Genomic DNA, 14,794 nt, shown 5'->3' with positions numbered 1-14,794 from the left:
GCTGCCAGTGGTCTAACGGTTGTCAAGGTTACCGCAGCTGTAACACAGGATGCCCCACAGAGAGCTCGCCACGGAGAGCAGCAGCCTCAGCTTCGCTCCATGTATCAAAATACTCAAATCAAGGGCTGGAAGTGTCCCGGCTGCTCCTGCTGTCAGCTCACTTCTAATTGCACCTTCGTGTAATAATTACAGTTATGAGGCAGTTGTTGGGGCACACAGACCTAAACAGAAGCCCGCTTAACAAAAGGTGAGTGTTCAGGTGTAAAATGAGCCAAGGTGACGGAGGCTGCAGCCCGAGCACAGAGGAGTCCCCACTGTAGCCTGGTCTCACCTAAAAGCCAGTCATTCCACCCAGCACAAACCTCCACCTGCTGACGAGCACGGAGCTGAACCCACGCCTCATTAAACACTTCCAACCAAAACCTGTGGCTTTAATGCAGCACTTGTGCACCGCATTAGTTTTACCACTGTGAACAATGTCTAAGTGGACGTTCTGCCTTTTTGTTTTTACACACACATAGTTGAGGTGCATCTGCAGATGAACTCAATCTTTGGATTGTTCTACTGTAGCTGCTCGTTTCTGGAGCTGATCATTTTAACCCCAAACCATCAATTTAGTGAATACAGAAGATGCACATGTTCACATAAAACTAAATTAAACAAGTATATTTCATGTTCGGACATTTTATTAAAAGTGGTGTCGGGTTTAATCTTCGTCCTCCTCGTCCTCGTCCTGGTTGATCTGGAAGTAGCGCAGCTCATAGCTCTCCTTGGTGTTGGCGACGACCCGCAACCAGTCCCTGAGGTTGTTCTTTTTCAGATACTTCTTTGTGAGATACTTCAGGTATCTGAGAAAACAGAGCAGGGGTGAAACACCTTTAGGGTTTGAGCAAAATAATATGTACTTTCAATGCTTAAATGAACTGATAGTCAGAAAATATCAAAACAATATCAATGTGTAACAGAGAAGATCCTCAGTTTTTCCACAGGTAATGAAAGTGCTTCATATAAACAGTAAAGTGGAAAAGTCCCCCTCTGGTGGTGGTGTTTCCAACTCAAGCACAGAGTTGGACATTTAATATGTTCTTGTGTTTCTGTACATGTAAAATGTTCACATTGTACAATCCACACATGTAAATAGAAGCGTACACTGTTAATGTACAATGCAAATAGTAAAATGAGTTTCCACAGACAGGAGTCCACTGATTGAGCTCCTTTCTAACCAGGACACTGCTGACAAAGTTCCAGAGCATTTCAATGTTTTCTCACTTGCGACGTAGAGAGTCAGAGTTATGTGTTGCTCAGAACAAAGAGTGCCTTAACAGCAGCATCTCATTTTAAACAAACAATTTAACCTGCTGGTGATGAATCTAGGACCAGCTGACAACCAGAGAATCACAGATGGAAATCAACTGGTTTCGGTGCGTGAGAAATACGTTCAGTGTCTTCACACAATATTTTGTATTGGGTTAAGTACGTGCACCCTTATTTTCAATGTACAGTACAAATTATTTAAACATCTGGCTGAAGATTATGAAATAGTTATTGCTGACTAAGGCAGAGGGTGACACCAGTTTATCCTGACCACAAATCTTTTGAGAGATCAGAAAACATATTTATGGGCAATGTGTGGAAAAAAAAATCATTACTGTGGTTTTCCAGGAGGTTCATTTACGTGTCTCCCACTGATTATTACTTATTGATGATCTCTGTTCCTCTACGAAGCCTGATGTGACGTCTGTGACTCTAAGCCCTAAGGTCTGACTGACTCATTCTGTACCTCTTTGAGAAGGGAACCTCGGAGTTCACAGCGATTTTGCTCTTGCTCCGTTCGATCGACACCACGCCGCCACCAAGGTTTCCAGCCTTGCCATTCACCTTGATGCGCTCATGCAGGAACTGCTCCTAAAAACGTAAAAAAAAGGACACGAGCTGTCACTCAAAGGAGTGGCCACGCAACCGACTTAAGGCAAACTGTGCAACAGACTTTAGAAAAAGCATGTAAACGACATCGGGGGTCATTTCCTCTACTCTGAATCATGATCATCCCTGCTGTCATTATGGCAATGACAGCTCCTGTCTAATGTAACAGAAGCCCCCTACTCACGAAATTCGCAGCATCCATGATGCCATCTTCCACAGGGTGAGTGCAGTCCAGCGTGAACTTCAGGATCTGCTTCTTCCTCTTCCCTCCCTGCTTCTTGACCACCTGCTTCTTCTGGCACAAGAAAATGAAAGGGTCACTCAAAACCACACCAGCAGCGAACAACAACAACAGCGAAAGCAGGACTGAAGAGCCACCTAGTTCTTTCATGTATCACAGTCATCAATCATCACACTTGGAACAAACTTTTCTGCTAACTAGCTTTAGCACCAACAGTTAGCCCAACGTGGTGTCCACCGAGCGGCCAAACACAAACAAACTACGGCTTTAACCACTCGTCCAAACACACAATAACATCAAGTTATAGACACATCACTCTACGTTGAAGTCAAGCCCAAGTTTGCGGTGATTGTGCACATTATTTGAGCATTTTGCTACTCACCATCGGGGGCATGGCTGACACACTCAGCAAAAAGGGAGAGGAAAACCTGCGCAGGCATTCTAATACCCGACCGAAACATCGATCGGACTCGCATCGACTTTTCTGAAATTGATTAACTACGGGGTTAAGAGTTGTCAGTAGCTTCTATTAGGCAAACACGGTAACTGCGTGACGCCTTGCGGACAGTATACAATAAACATTAGAAACCACATGATAACTTTTAACATGAATTTATTGAAATGCTCTTGTAAACTGGTGAAGCGTTTCCTACTGAGGTGCAACCCTATAAAACTGATTATTAGACTTTAACAAAAATTCAGTAGCAATAGCAACTTTAAGGTAGAAATGCACCAATTACAAGGTTAATAAAACATTAACGGATTCAAAATCACTTTTCAACTGTTCTTATTAAGACTGCTGACTAAAAACTGTTTTATATTTTACTGTTAACATGATAGCACGACTGACCTGATATATGATATCACACAGGGAGAAGTGGTTATGGATGGATGCATGGCTTGAAAGCAGGAAAGGCACAGCTGTAATATTCTATGACATTAGAAATAGGACACATGTATTTTTAATCTGCTTGGGACAACAATATTAAATGTCCCTTTCGCACTCTGGCAGCGCCGGGCGCTGGCACTAAGTGCGTGCTGACAGCTGCCTTGTGGACGGACCCCATTGGCCTACTATTGAAGAGTTTCTGCATTGCTGTCATTCCGGCTGGGGGTAACTGATAGTGCCAGCGAGAGGTAAGACAGTGACTCGCTGTGCTTTCTGCCGGCTGCCTTGCTCCACTTCCACTAGGTTTTGTTTGCAGACTGTATTGTTGACACAGTCTGTGATGGTGTTTGTTTGTGTGTTTTGGTGCTCAGGCCACATCTGACAAGGTAAGAGAAAATGTGCTAGTTCATTTCAAACCGATATCTCACTCTGTCCTATGTGTTTAATGTACCATGCAGCCGAGTCTCTCTGCACAATGTTCTGATGTGGCCTTTACAACGATACAATTACAGTTGTTTATTGCCTTTTTCTCCAGATGGCAGGAGAAATTTTCCCCAACTTGGACAACCCATATAACACTGACTGTACCAACATCCATCCCCTGGTGTGTCATCTGTGTCAGGAGCAGTATCAGTCGCCATGTCTGCTGGACTGCTATCACATCTTCTGTGCACGATGCCTTCGAGGCCGGACCAATGACAGCCGCCTCAGCTGCCCCCTCTGTGGGTAAGACATGTAACTGTTAGTTGATGAGCATCAATTAATGCTGCGTGTAGTGGAGACGATCAGTCCACAGGTAGAGGCGAAACTGCCTCCTCTAGACAGTTCAAGCAAAATCAAATATTTCTTCTATTATTTTAATAATTTGTACTCAATTATATATAATGAAACTAAACTACAAATAGATGCTACATGCTGTAGTTGCTGCATGTGAGGAGGATGCTGACTTCTTGCTGCTGATGTGTGATGCTGAGTTGTAAGCAGATTATCACAAACTGCTCAAAATGATAAAAAGCTACAAAATTATTGAATAAATATTTGAGTGTTTTGTTCAGCAGATTTCTCCCACAGGGACCGGTTCTGGTTGGTGCAGCTCAGATTTGTTCAGCATAATCTGATTAGTTGTTCGGTTTGGTTCACACAAGAGCTTTGAGGAGAATCCCATTGGTCTCAGGGAGCATCAGGTCTGTCTGTGGTTTGAGGGGCTGCTCAGTGACCCATTACCCAGTTGCTGCCGCGGGTCGAACAGGACTGAGTGGCTGGAGCAGCTGCATCCCCGGTCATCCCGGTCTCCGATTTAGCCCCTGGCCTCATCACTCAGGGCCAGCCGGTGCAGCTAAGACCAGTCATGCAGCAAACAAAGCGTCCTGGCATGTGGCACCGGTGCCAGCAGCTTAGTGCCATCAAAAGCAGTCACTTGATATGAATCCATTTCATCCCCTATTAAGGAATGACTCGTGGTTTCCCATAGCTGTCAGCTTAGTTTTAATGTCCTCCATCAGGACACGCACTCAGGTGCAGGGAAACAACCTCTAGAGCAAGGTGGTGGTTCACGGCCTCCAGTCTATGCTCCTGTTGGAAAGAACCTGTCCCAGACCTTTGATTTGTTTTGTGCAGAGGATGAGATCAGATATTTAAGCGTTGATCTAGTCTTGTGTTTTTCAGCTGTTGCTTAGCTCAGGTCTTATATTGCAACGTGAGTAAAAGTAATTGCACAATAGATTATTAAAACGAGGGAAACCCCCCAATAACTGAGGCGATCATCATTCACCAGCATCTTGTGCTGGTGTCTGGGCTCCAGCTACAGAGACCCACAGCCTGGCAGTTATTTCCAGCCTCAGCAGCAGCCTGTTAACAGCTGTTCGCACAAGAACCATGTAATCTAGGAATTCACTATTCGCTATTAGTAGAACACAATAGACCACCGTTGCTATACTAACTAGATAAAACATGCACATCAGAAATGGGGGATGTTGGGGTTATCATGCAACTGAACCAAAATGCAGTAAAGAGCTTAAAAGCTGAACAACTGTATGTGAGGTTAATGTGATGGATCCTCACACACTACACCCAGCATTGTTTGACGGTCATGTATGACCATCTTACACTATTCAAAAAGTTCTGTACGCATTTTACTACAAAGCTGTGAGATCAACAGTGTTTTAGAATAATTAACTTACATCAATAAAAAAAATCTGTTACACTCTAATTATGAACTGTTGTCTTTTAACGTCTACCAAAACAAAGAGCAGAGCTAAAGCATCTTTTAGATATGACTTTATTTAGATGTCATGCTCTCATGTGCATAAAAAGCTTAATTCGTCTTGCAGCATGTGGTCCCTTTGAAAAATAAAAAACCTTTAATAAGAGATTACAGAGCGCCACCTTTTGGGATGCCACAAGAACACACTTGACTTGTCTAAACAGTAGGATCCCTGCTACTCTGTAGGTTTGATTTCTGCTCGCTGCACATTTATACAACTTAGGATTCTTCTCATTAATCCTTCTACGGATGGAAACAGCCATGAGACCAGTGTATAAATTAAAAGCTATGAAAACTAATAATAAACCAATGTAGCTGAAAATATGGAGCAAGAATACACTGGGTGATTGACATGGCCTTTTAAACTCTCATCTGTCTTAGTCCTTGTTGCCGGTGCTCCTTCAGTCTTCAGTCTGATACCCCTCTGTCTTCATGTCGTTCAGACCGAGCTCCTCATTCTGCTCAAAGGAGCGCGTGTACTTCTCTATGGTCATCTCGGGGTCTGGGTCTGGAGCATACACGTTCTGCAGATAGCTGTTGCCAGCTGGGTCATCCAGGACCACGTGGACGTGCAGTTCACCTGCGATAACCTTGTCCACCTTCTGTCCGAACTCGCCCAGTTTCTGCAGCCGATCGCTGGTGCTGCTGTCGCCGCAGAAAAAGGGGTTTTTGGACACAGTCAGCTCTTTGATGTCATTCAGCAGCCCCTCCAGTGTGGTGAACTTGCCGCACAGCGCAGCCATGCCCAGCTCAAACTCCAGCTCTGGGATGATGACGGAGCACGTCTCCGACTTGAGCAGGTCTCGGGTCATATCTGAAGGGCTGGTGACGTGCAGGGTGATCCTGGTGCCGAGCTCCTCCGTGGCACCGCCGGACTTCACCTCATTGGTCCGATGGCCGCAGCTCTCGCAGTTAGTGGCCATGATGACGACCTCTTTGAAGTGAGGGACCTGGACGAGCTTCATGTTGGTCGACGCGGGGGCGTTGCATTCTGGACAGTTGGTGTTGAAGACTAGAACCTCGCCTCTCATGGTGTCCAGGTCATTGCCTGCTGGTTCCCCAAGCGCGTCGTCATCATCAGCCCGGATCCCCAGCTGCTGTTCCTGTTGGACGGTCCGTTTGAAGTGGACCACGGTGAGCGCCTCATCTTTTTGAGGGGCAACTGGATTTTCTACAAAACTGTTCCCCGATGGATCCTCGATCACCAAAGTGAACTCATCTTCAACCTCTTTCAACTTCTTTAGTTTCCTGATGAATTCATCTATTTTGTCCGACACCTCGGGGTCAGTCGCTCGTCTGACCGGTTGGTCCTGCTCCAAACCCGCAACTGCTCGGTCCAAAAGACCCTCTACGGTTGAAAGCGACCCTTTCTGCGTGAAAGGTGGGATCTCAAAGTCCAGCTCCGGGATCCTGGTGGTCGCACTGTCTGCCTTGACCACCTCCCGGTTCAAGTCCTGCTTGGTCTTGACCGTCAACGTGTAACAGACGCCCTGGTCCTGGATCCGGCCCGCAGACTGGATTTCAGTGTTGGACCAGCTACAGTTGGCGCAGCTGAAGGAGCTGACGATGACTTCTTTGAAGAACGGTATTTTGGTGAGGAGCAGGCGTGTGGTACCGTTTTGGTAGCAGTTCATGCACAGGCTCTCGATCTCCGTGGGTTGCCCGTCTTCATCGTCGGCGCAGATGTCTTTGAAAACGCTCCCACCTCGCACGTTTTCCTCGGAAATAACCGACATGTCCTGCGTATAATGTGTTTCCGCTGTGTGGACAAGCTACGAACTTGCTCTGTCGCTTCACCCTCAGCGCTGCCTTTTGGTGGAACTTTCTGGATAACCGACTGCTGAGCCTCTCCTACCGCACACGCTTCAGTTCATCGTGGTTTACAGTCGCTTCCGCATCGTCTTCTTCGACGGTGGCGGTGGCCTCGTGGGCGCCGCTTCTGCCCCCACAGGCCGTCAGAAGTACTGCATTAATGGTTCGGACGCTATTATGACCAACATATTGTAAAGGATTTTAACCACATTTATGACACATTTAAGATACAACACTTAAAGCCATGTTAGTTTTAATGTGTACAGTTTTATTTGTCTCTGGTTTTTGTTTAAATAAACTATAATTCTGCAGTCCTAAACTCTTCTTTCTTCTCCTTTTTTCCTTTTCTTTCTTCACCTTTCGTGTTTTTTCTAAATATCAAATCCAACTATTGTTTTGCCAGTTTGATGACAAAGTCCATGGTGCTTTTTTCTGCAGATATCCGTCAGTAGTCAAAGGGAATAACTCCCTCCCACCTGAGGACCGTCTGCTAAAGTTCCTGGTTGACAACAATGCAGAATCAGAGGAGACGGTTCAATGCGCCAACTGTGACCAGGAGACCAACAGAATGGTGCTAAATACTTTGTATACATTCTATTGCACACAAATACCAATTATGTACACGAATGCGCTGCTAAACACCAAAGTGTGTATATATTTAGAGACTTCCTAAAAGATCTAAAACTGATACAAAACAAAGCCGCTTTTCTTTTTCCTTTCTCAAATCGATGCGTCCCATCTCTGCACAGGACAAAGGGATGATGTACTACTGTAACACGTGCAGCCAGCCGCTGTGTGCTGCCTGCAGAGAACTGACCCACAAGGCCAGAATGTTTTCCCACCACGACATAGTTTCTATGGCCAAACGCACCAAAGCCAAACACAGGAAGTGCCGTGAGTGCCTCTGGCAATTTAAATTGAAAAATTAATTCAGCCCCAATCTTTAAAATTGTGCTGAAGTTGAATTGCATGTGTGCTCATAGCTCTGCACGAGGAGCCATACATCCTGTTTTCAACAGAGAATAAATCCATGCTGTGCATCAAGTGCTTCAGAGACATGCAAGTGTGAGTAAATTCTTCTCTTCTGTCCTCTTCTCGTCTCCACATTAAATTTGAATAAACATTAGCTGTTGTTTGTTTACTGCAGAGAGAGTCGGAGTCACTGCATTGATATTGAAACTGCTTATGTTCAAGGCTGCGAGATGTTGGACCAGGCTGTGCTGGTAGGAGAGTTCTGTCTGTTAATCTACATATTTATGACATTCAAGACAAAAAAAATTACCATATAAATAATTCAAGCACTCTGCGGTGGTGATATTGTGAAGTGTGGAGTAGATCTACTCAAACTGTATCCCAAGCTTTTCTGTACTGGGGTCAATTCAGTTCTCATGTTAGTTTCAGTCTTGTGAAGAAAACTTTTAACTCTCTGGTGTACATTTAAATAATCATGCTCTGTGTATGTTTAGTCTCACAGTGTCCTGTAATTGACAGCGAGCCTCCTCCCTCCTCTGTAGGTGGTGAAAGAGCTGCAGACGTCAGCTCGAGAGGCGATCGTCCTGCTGCGAGCGATGATCGGGGAAGTGTGTCTGAATGTGGAGGAGGAGGAGAGTGCGATCTGCAGCCTGTTCAACAGTTTGCAGGTTACGTTACGGGCCTGATGTCATTATGCCTCCATCAATGAGTGACGTTGCACATGGACTCCAGAGCATGCATTTAAGTAAACAAGCGACTCTGAATATCCACTAGACCTTTAACAAATCAAAATGGCCGCCTCATTCATATAAATTAGGTTAAATAGAGAATGTAAACCTAATACAGGACTAAACGTTTAGACTGATGAATGACTGATTGGGACCGAAATGATTCCAAATGATTTATTTAATTAAATATAAACTAGTACCTTTACACAGATTGTACATGCACTGCATTATCCATCAGTAGAGGTATAAAAACCACAAACCTGAGCTGAACGCAGCACTGACGCTGCTCGGCCACTCGGTGTCTCTGTTGACCTGCTTGTGAGAAGCTGGATTCTCTCTGTTATGAAGTCCGAGAGGAGACGGCACACTGTGGACTTTACGTCTATTTCTTCCCATAATCTTGGCGGGTATTAGAGAGCTCAAGGCCATTTTCACAGCAGTGTAGAGAATAAAAGCGGCTGTTTCCTCTGTTTCGTGTGTGACAGGAGAAACTCGCAGAGAGGAAGAAGATGCTGCTCAAAGCCGCTCAGAGGTAAATGAAAGACATAAAAACACACGGTCCCTGTGCTAAAAGGCTCATTTATACATCACTATATTGACTAAATTGAATCCTATTATGCTTCTGTCAGCGGGTCACTTGATGTGCTGCATTGTGCCAGGCTGCATTGTGTGATGCCTCTGTAATAATCTCCTCTCACCAAACGCAGTTTCGTGGGTGAAGGTACAGAATTAAGCCACTTGAGTAGGATTAGGGTTTTCAAGCCAATGATTACAGCCCGAGCCTGGGTCCAATCACGGAGAACCAAGCCAACACAAAAGTACTTGGATGCAACTAAACAGAATGCAAATTATAGACTTTGACTCGACAACAGGAGCTGCTGTTGCTTAGATGCTGTCTGTGGATTTTCTCCACTTCTACAGTGAAATAGGACATTTCACAGCAGTGGAGACTGAAAATGAGCTGTTTGGATCTTGAAAGCGCTCATCGTGGTGATGTTCAGGGCATTTCAACACAGTAGGTGGTTCCTGGAAATGTGAAGTGATAAAATACTAAGAAATGACCTCCCAACCTAATGATTTAGCTCTGCACAAAAAGGAGGCCGGATCAAATGTAACTCTAATTGTTGCACCACAAACTTTATGGAGTAATAGTGGAAATACACGTGAAGGCGCCGCACACGTCACATCTGGTTTCATGTCTGCATCTGCAAAATTCCCATTTCCAGTCTGAGATGCGAGTTCTCGACAAGAAAGCGCGTGTTACCTTTTTCAGCGTTCGCTCCGTGATCGAACGGGAACAATTTGGTGCATGTGAGTGAGCGAGTGCATCGGGTTGCGCTCTGTGGGGATCTTTAATGAGATTTTTCTGTGCCCAGTGTCGTCCATCTCTCTCTCTCTCTCGCTCGCTCGCTCTGCCTGGAAGCTGTCCAGTGGCCGAGTTCCTGGAAGAGTGTTAAAGGCTATTTATGTCAGGCTTTGTGTGTCTGTGCCTTTGTGTTTGTTGCAGATAGATTAGCCTCTGGAAATATGGAGTTTATTGTTTGTGGTTGCACCTCCTGAGTAGTATTACATGGTCCGACTGTGAGGCTTTAGTGTTACACGCTGGTGTGTGTGTGTGTGTGTGTGTGTGTGCGTGCGTGCGTGCGTGCGTGCGTGCGTGCGTGCGTGTGTGTGTGTGTGTGTGTGTGTGTGTGTGTTTGCAGTCAACATGAGGAGAAGGAGAAAGCACTAAAGGAACAGCTCTCACACCTCACCGCCCTTCTACCGACCCTGCAGGTGATGACTAATAACTGCCGATACTCAGCCACTATTTCAATTACGTCGAACACAAGTGACGCGTGAACAAGCAGATATTCAGTCTGTCCCCGTCTCACGCCGCCGCTCTCAGGTTCACCTGGTCACCTGTTCGGCCTTCCTCAGCTCGGCCAACAAGTTCGAGTTCTTGGACATGGGCTACGTGAGTACAGCACCACCGGGGGGAGCGTGACGTACGACGGCAGCGAATCTCACCCAGACGCTGTCGCCTCCACAGCAACTCATGGAGCGGCTGAAGAGGATCGTGAAGCTGCCTCATCGACTCAGACCGGTGCAGAGCAGCAAAGTGAGTGGGGGTCCGTCACAGGGCCACGCGTGGACCCACAACCACGCGCACTGACACACAACTAGGAGCCAAAATGAGTGTAAGGCAGCGTTTTATTTCCTCCTCCCTCAGATCAACACAGACTTCAGGAGCGAGTTCGCCTGCTGCCTGGAGCCCCTGCTGCTGCTGGGCCAGCGCTGCCCCCCCTCGGCCGTGGCCACGAGGTAGGATCCGCAATGTGATCACTAAACCATCCCTTCCTCTAAGGTTTAACTCTGCAACGCGCCGCCGGTGCCGTGCGTCTGTCAGGCGCTTCCAAGAAAGCGCCAAAGTCTGGGCAGAAAATCTCACACTTGCGAAGCGTCCAAAGTCCAAATCCCCGGACGGGTGGCGCGTGCGGCGCCGTGCAGATGGTCGGCGTGATGTGGCGCCACGCTGAGTCCCGCTATGTCAGATATTCTGTCTGTCTGCAAGCTCGGGTCACATATGTTTACGTAAGTCACCTTGCTGAGCGGGGGGAACCGGGCCCAGAGCCGGGAACCGGGCCGGGAACCGGGTGGAGTCTTCATCACTTCCTGCTCCTCACATCCCTCCTTCAAACGCACCCCCTGACGTTGTTTTTCCAGCATCACCTCCAGAGTTTTTCACAGCTCCTTCATTCCACAGGCCGATGCCAACATGCCGACACCGCTCCCGGACCACTTCTTTCATGCCGTGCCAGCGTGAGATGCAAAGTGGGCCGGGCTCGGCCGGCCCGCACTATTTTTATCGTAATTTCACAGAACCCTCCAGGATTGGTGTGGGAGTTGGCCCGCGGGGGCGGTGATGTCACCGCTTTAGTACTGGAGAGGGCTGTGTCTGGCGTCAGCGGTGGGAGGACGGAGGCTGGATGTGCAGGAGGGCGAGAGGATGGCAGGAGGCAGAGGGGCTGCGTGTAGAGCAGGCTGCTGTAGCATCAGCGCGGCAGTGAGAGGCTTCCAGTCCCAGGTAAAGGCTTTCTCTCTTCCTGAGCAGAGGTCTGAGACGTGTGCTTTAGTGGCAGCATGGGTTTGGTTTTCTGTTGACGTGTGGGAGCAGGCGACTGGTGGAGGTTCTCTCCTCTCATCCACAGATGGAGCGGAGATGGGGTTTTCCTCCAACGCTGCTGCAGAGCGCCCACGCCGCGTAGCCTGTTAGCGCGTTAGCCTGTTAGCCTGGTGTTGTTGTGTCTGATACAGCCTCCGTTTGTGTCAAAGCTGCTCTAACACTTTCCATCTGAGGCCGGAGTGTCGACCATCTGCCCGACTCCTGGTATCATTATTACAGTCACTGTACACTTGTCAAACAGTCTTTTGTGGAACTTCTTTGTGGCAGACTGAGGCACACGCTGCTCTACTGTCACGTGACACAAAGGGGAAGGAAGCAACGCAATCTATCTCCATCTCAATCCACCCGGAGCTAATTCATTTGGTTTGTGCTGTAAGTTCTGAATAAGAAACCAGCGCATCCTCCACGTCTCGGTTTCTTTTAGATCTGAACAATCGGTAGAAGTGAACAGTTTGAAATGTTGGACATGCAAATTAGATCCAAGAGAGTTTTTTAATAACAAAGGCAGCTTTCACTATTTGTGCTGCTCTTTCGCCACCATAACGAGTGGAAAGCGCTAACGAAGCGCTTGCTCGTTGTGTGGAGGAGACGTAAATGTGTGAACTACATCAGCGTTAACGAGGAGCCAGTTAGACTCTCACATCAGATTATTTTCTATACATTTATATACTGTTGTTCAAAACTCTGTATTTGCACCCAATTCCCGGCTGATGTCAAGACTAGAAGGTCCAGGGAGCCGAGTGTATGAATAATGAAGCTGGTTCTGCGTGTTTGGTGCATGGAGCAGGTTATGTAATATTTATACAGGTTGAGTGATGCCAGCCGTAGTTTTATTGGCTAATGTGGTCAATAATGGGTTTCACTTTACTTACGATGGAGAGACTGTGTGTAGTGTTTTACCCAGTTATTGGTCACGATGCCCTTCCCTCGCCTCAGGCTGCAGTCCCCCCTCTCCATGTCCTGTCGCTCCCCGTCCCTCAGTGAGATGCCGCTGGGCTCGGCGCTGGGGAGAAGGCCCAACTCGCACCGCAACATCTGCACCAAGGTGCTGCTGGCCGAGGGCAGGGACACGCCCTTCACTGAGCACTGCCGCAGCTACGAGAGCAGCTACAGGGTGAGAGTCCGTGCAGAGGGAGTCTCTGGGTGCTTCTGTCTGTACCTGCACATCTGTACCTGCACATCTGTACATTTGTACCTGCACATCTGCACCTGCACATCTGTACCTGCACATCTGTAAATCTCTACCTGCACATCTGTACATCTGTACATTTGTACCTGCACATCTGCACCTGCACATCTGTACATCTGTACATCTGTTCATCTGTACATTTGTACCTGCACATCTGCACCTGCACATCTGTACCTGCACATCTGTAAATCTGTACCTGCACATCTGTACATCTGCACATCCGTACATCTGTACCTGCACATCTGTACATCTGTACCTGCACATCTGTATCTGCACATCTGCACATCTGTACCTGCACATCTGTACCTGTGTGTCCACAGACGCTCCAGACCGACATCCAGACCCTGAAGGACCAGGTCCAGGAGCTGCACCGGGATCTGACCAAGCACCACTCCATCATCAACACAGATAAAATGGGGGAGATCATGGACAGGTCGCTGCACATCGACAGCCTGATCGCTGCCCAGTACTCCGCCGTTGAGAGCATGAGGGTCATGTTTGAAGAGGTGCGTGAGGCGACGGCTGCCAGATCCCCTCATACGTCCTCATTACCACCAACGAGCACTTCCCCCTCCCCTTAAACCATCAGTGCTAGGAATGCAAACACAGGGAAATGTCAAGGTGTCCCGTGAGCTGACAGATTGCTGCCTACTCTTAATGTCCTCCACAGATCTGGGATGAGACTTTTCAGAGGGTCAGTAACGAGCAGGAGATCTACGAAGGTTCGTCTTGAAAATGTTCCATAGCTGCACAAATGTGTGTTTTCCCGCTTGCGCTGAGCGCCTCTGTGGTGTCGATTGCAGCCCAGCTCCACGACCTGATGCAGCTGAAGCAGGAGAACTCCTACCTCACCACCATCGCCAGGCAGATCAGCCCCTACATCCTGTCCATCGCCAAAGTCAAAGAGAGACTGGAGCCCAGGTGCTGCTCCCTATGCTCCACTCACGTCACTGTGGAATGATTTCATATCCAGAACGTGTGTTGTGTTGTGTTCTAGGTTCCAGGAGCCCAAAGAGCACAACGACGACCGCACAGAAACAATGCTGAAGATCTATGAAGACAGCACAGCAGCAAAGGAAAGTCCGGACAGGTACGGGAACACACCAGGTAAACGCGTCTGTGATGGAGCCGCGAGTGAAGCTCCTGCTCCCGTTGACAGTGACGACCAGAACATCGTAGACCAGGACCAGGACCGGGACAAGAACAAGCGGCCGCTGATCCTGGAGTTGGGAGACGGTTCTGTGAAGTCCAGCCGCTCGGGGCGACAGCGAGGCCCCGCGGAGCCGTCGGGCCTCAACCTGACGCCGCCGTAGACAGCACGCCGTTGGATCCCAAGCCCCGGAAGGAGCCGCAGCAGACTCCAGCTGCACTGAACCTGTCGCCTGCGCCTCAGTGGGGGGCGACAGGACGTAACTAGGACGCCTCGCGTGGACAGACGCGGCCTTTGGTGCTGAGAGCAGCTTTGTGATGCAGTGAATCTTCCCCTCTGTCCCGTTTGTGCTTAGACTGTTAAAATGATACCTGCACAGAGTCAAATCATGGCTGGCTGTTATTGTTGTTGTGTGGAGCTCCTTTTGGCTGCACCTTCTCTTCGCGTAGAGCGTCATTTGG

General features: G+C 48.0%; 3 protein-coding genes across 4 annotated transcripts; 1 reads left to right on the top strand and 2 right to left on the bottom strand.

The window, feature by feature from the left end:
* Nucleotides 1–668: 668 nt before the first annotated feature.
* rpl22 (ribosomal protein L22) lies at nt 669–3,267 on the bottom strand. Its single transcript, XM_029150575.1, has 5 exons — nt 3,169–3,267; nt 2,547–2,690; nt 2,108–2,218; nt 1,781–1,905; nt 669–848 (listed from the first exon to the last, which is right to left on the bottom strand). The coding sequence occupies exons 1-5, from the start codon at nt 3,265–3,267 to the stop codon at nt 707–709; spliced, it is 621 nt and encodes a 206-aa protein (XP_029006408.1). The 3' UTR covers nt 669–706.
* Nucleotides 3,268–3,285: 18 nt separating this feature from the next.
* rnf207a (ring finger protein 207a) lies at nt 3,286–14,719 on the top strand. 2 transcript variants are annotated; one of them, XM_055508863.1, is made up of 18 exons: nt 3,286–3,439; nt 3,589–3,779; nt 7,567–7,699; nt 7,878–8,022; nt 8,112–8,193; nt 8,276–8,351; nt 8,643–8,768; nt 9,314–9,360; nt 10,532–10,604; nt 10,717–10,785; nt 10,861–10,929; nt 11,041–11,132; nt 12,976–13,108; nt 13,504–13,689; nt 13,854–13,905; nt 13,987–14,104; nt 14,181–14,273; nt 14,343–14,719. In XM_055508863.1, the coding sequence occupies exons 2-18, from the start codon at nt 3,589–3,591 to the stop codon at nt 14,494–14,496; spliced, it is 1,839 nt and encodes a 612-aa protein (XP_055364838.1). In that variant the 5' UTR covers nt 3,286–3,439; the 3' UTR covers nt 14,497–14,719. The 2 variants fall into 2 exon arrangements, with proteins under 2 accessions (XP_055364838.1, XP_029006203.1); XM_029150370.3 differs by having other exon boundaries at nt 12,931–13,108.
* Nucleotides 5,315–7,235, bottom strand: zpr1 (ZPR1 zinc finger). Its single transcript, XM_029150418.3, has one exon. The coding sequence runs from the start codon at nt 7,050–7,052 to the stop codon at nt 5,718–5,720; it is 1,335 nt and encodes a 444-aa protein (XP_029006251.1). The 5' UTR covers nt 7,053–7,235; the 3' UTR covers nt 5,315–5,717.
* Nucleotides 14,720–14,794: the final 75 nt, after the last annotated feature.

The sequence above is a fragment of the Betta splendens genome, chromosome 5 (genome assembly GCF_900634795.4).
Source record: "Betta splendens chromosome 5, fBetSpl5.4, whole genome shotgun sequence".
Classification (NCBI taxonomy): domain Eukaryota; kingdom Metazoa; phylum Chordata; class Actinopteri; order Anabantiformes; family Osphronemidae; genus Betta; species Betta splendens.
This window is presented reverse-complemented; position numbering and strand designations above follow the sequence as displayed.

What these genes read in the sequence shown, in the direction of transcription:
- rnf207a (XM_029150370.3), top strand. Translation starts at nt 3,589, where the DNA reads ATGGCAGGAGAAATTTTCCCCAACTTGGACAACCCATATAACACTGAC. An exon ending in AGTTCTTGGACATGGGCTAC is followed by an intron (nt 10,786 to 10,860) that starts GTGAGTACAGCA and finishes TCGCCTCCACAG; the next exon opens with CAACTCATGGAGCGGCTGAA. An exon ending in CGAGCAGGAGATCTACGAAG is followed by an intron (nt 13,906 to 13,986) that starts GTTCGTCTTGAA and finishes TGTCGATTGCAG; the next exon opens with CCCAGCTCCACGACCTGATG.
- rpl22 (XM_029150575.1), bottom strand. Translation starts at nt 3,267, where the DNA reads ATGACAGCAATGCAGAAACTCTTCAATAGTAGGCCAATGGGGTCCGTC. An exon ending in TGTCAGCCATGCCCCCGATG is followed by an intron (nt 2,219 to 2,546) that starts GTGAGTAGCAAA and finishes TTCTTGTGCCAG; the next exon opens with AAGAAGCAGGTGGTCAAGAA. An exon ending in TCATGGATGCTGCGAATTTC is followed by an intron (nt 1,906 to 2,107) that starts GTGAGTAGGGGG and finishes TTACGTTTTTAG; the next exon opens with GAGCAGTTCCTGCATGAGCG.
- zpr1 (XM_029150418.3), bottom strand. Translation starts at nt 7,052, where the DNA reads ATGTCGGTTATTTCCGAGGAAAACGTGCGAGGTGGGAGCGTTTTCAAA.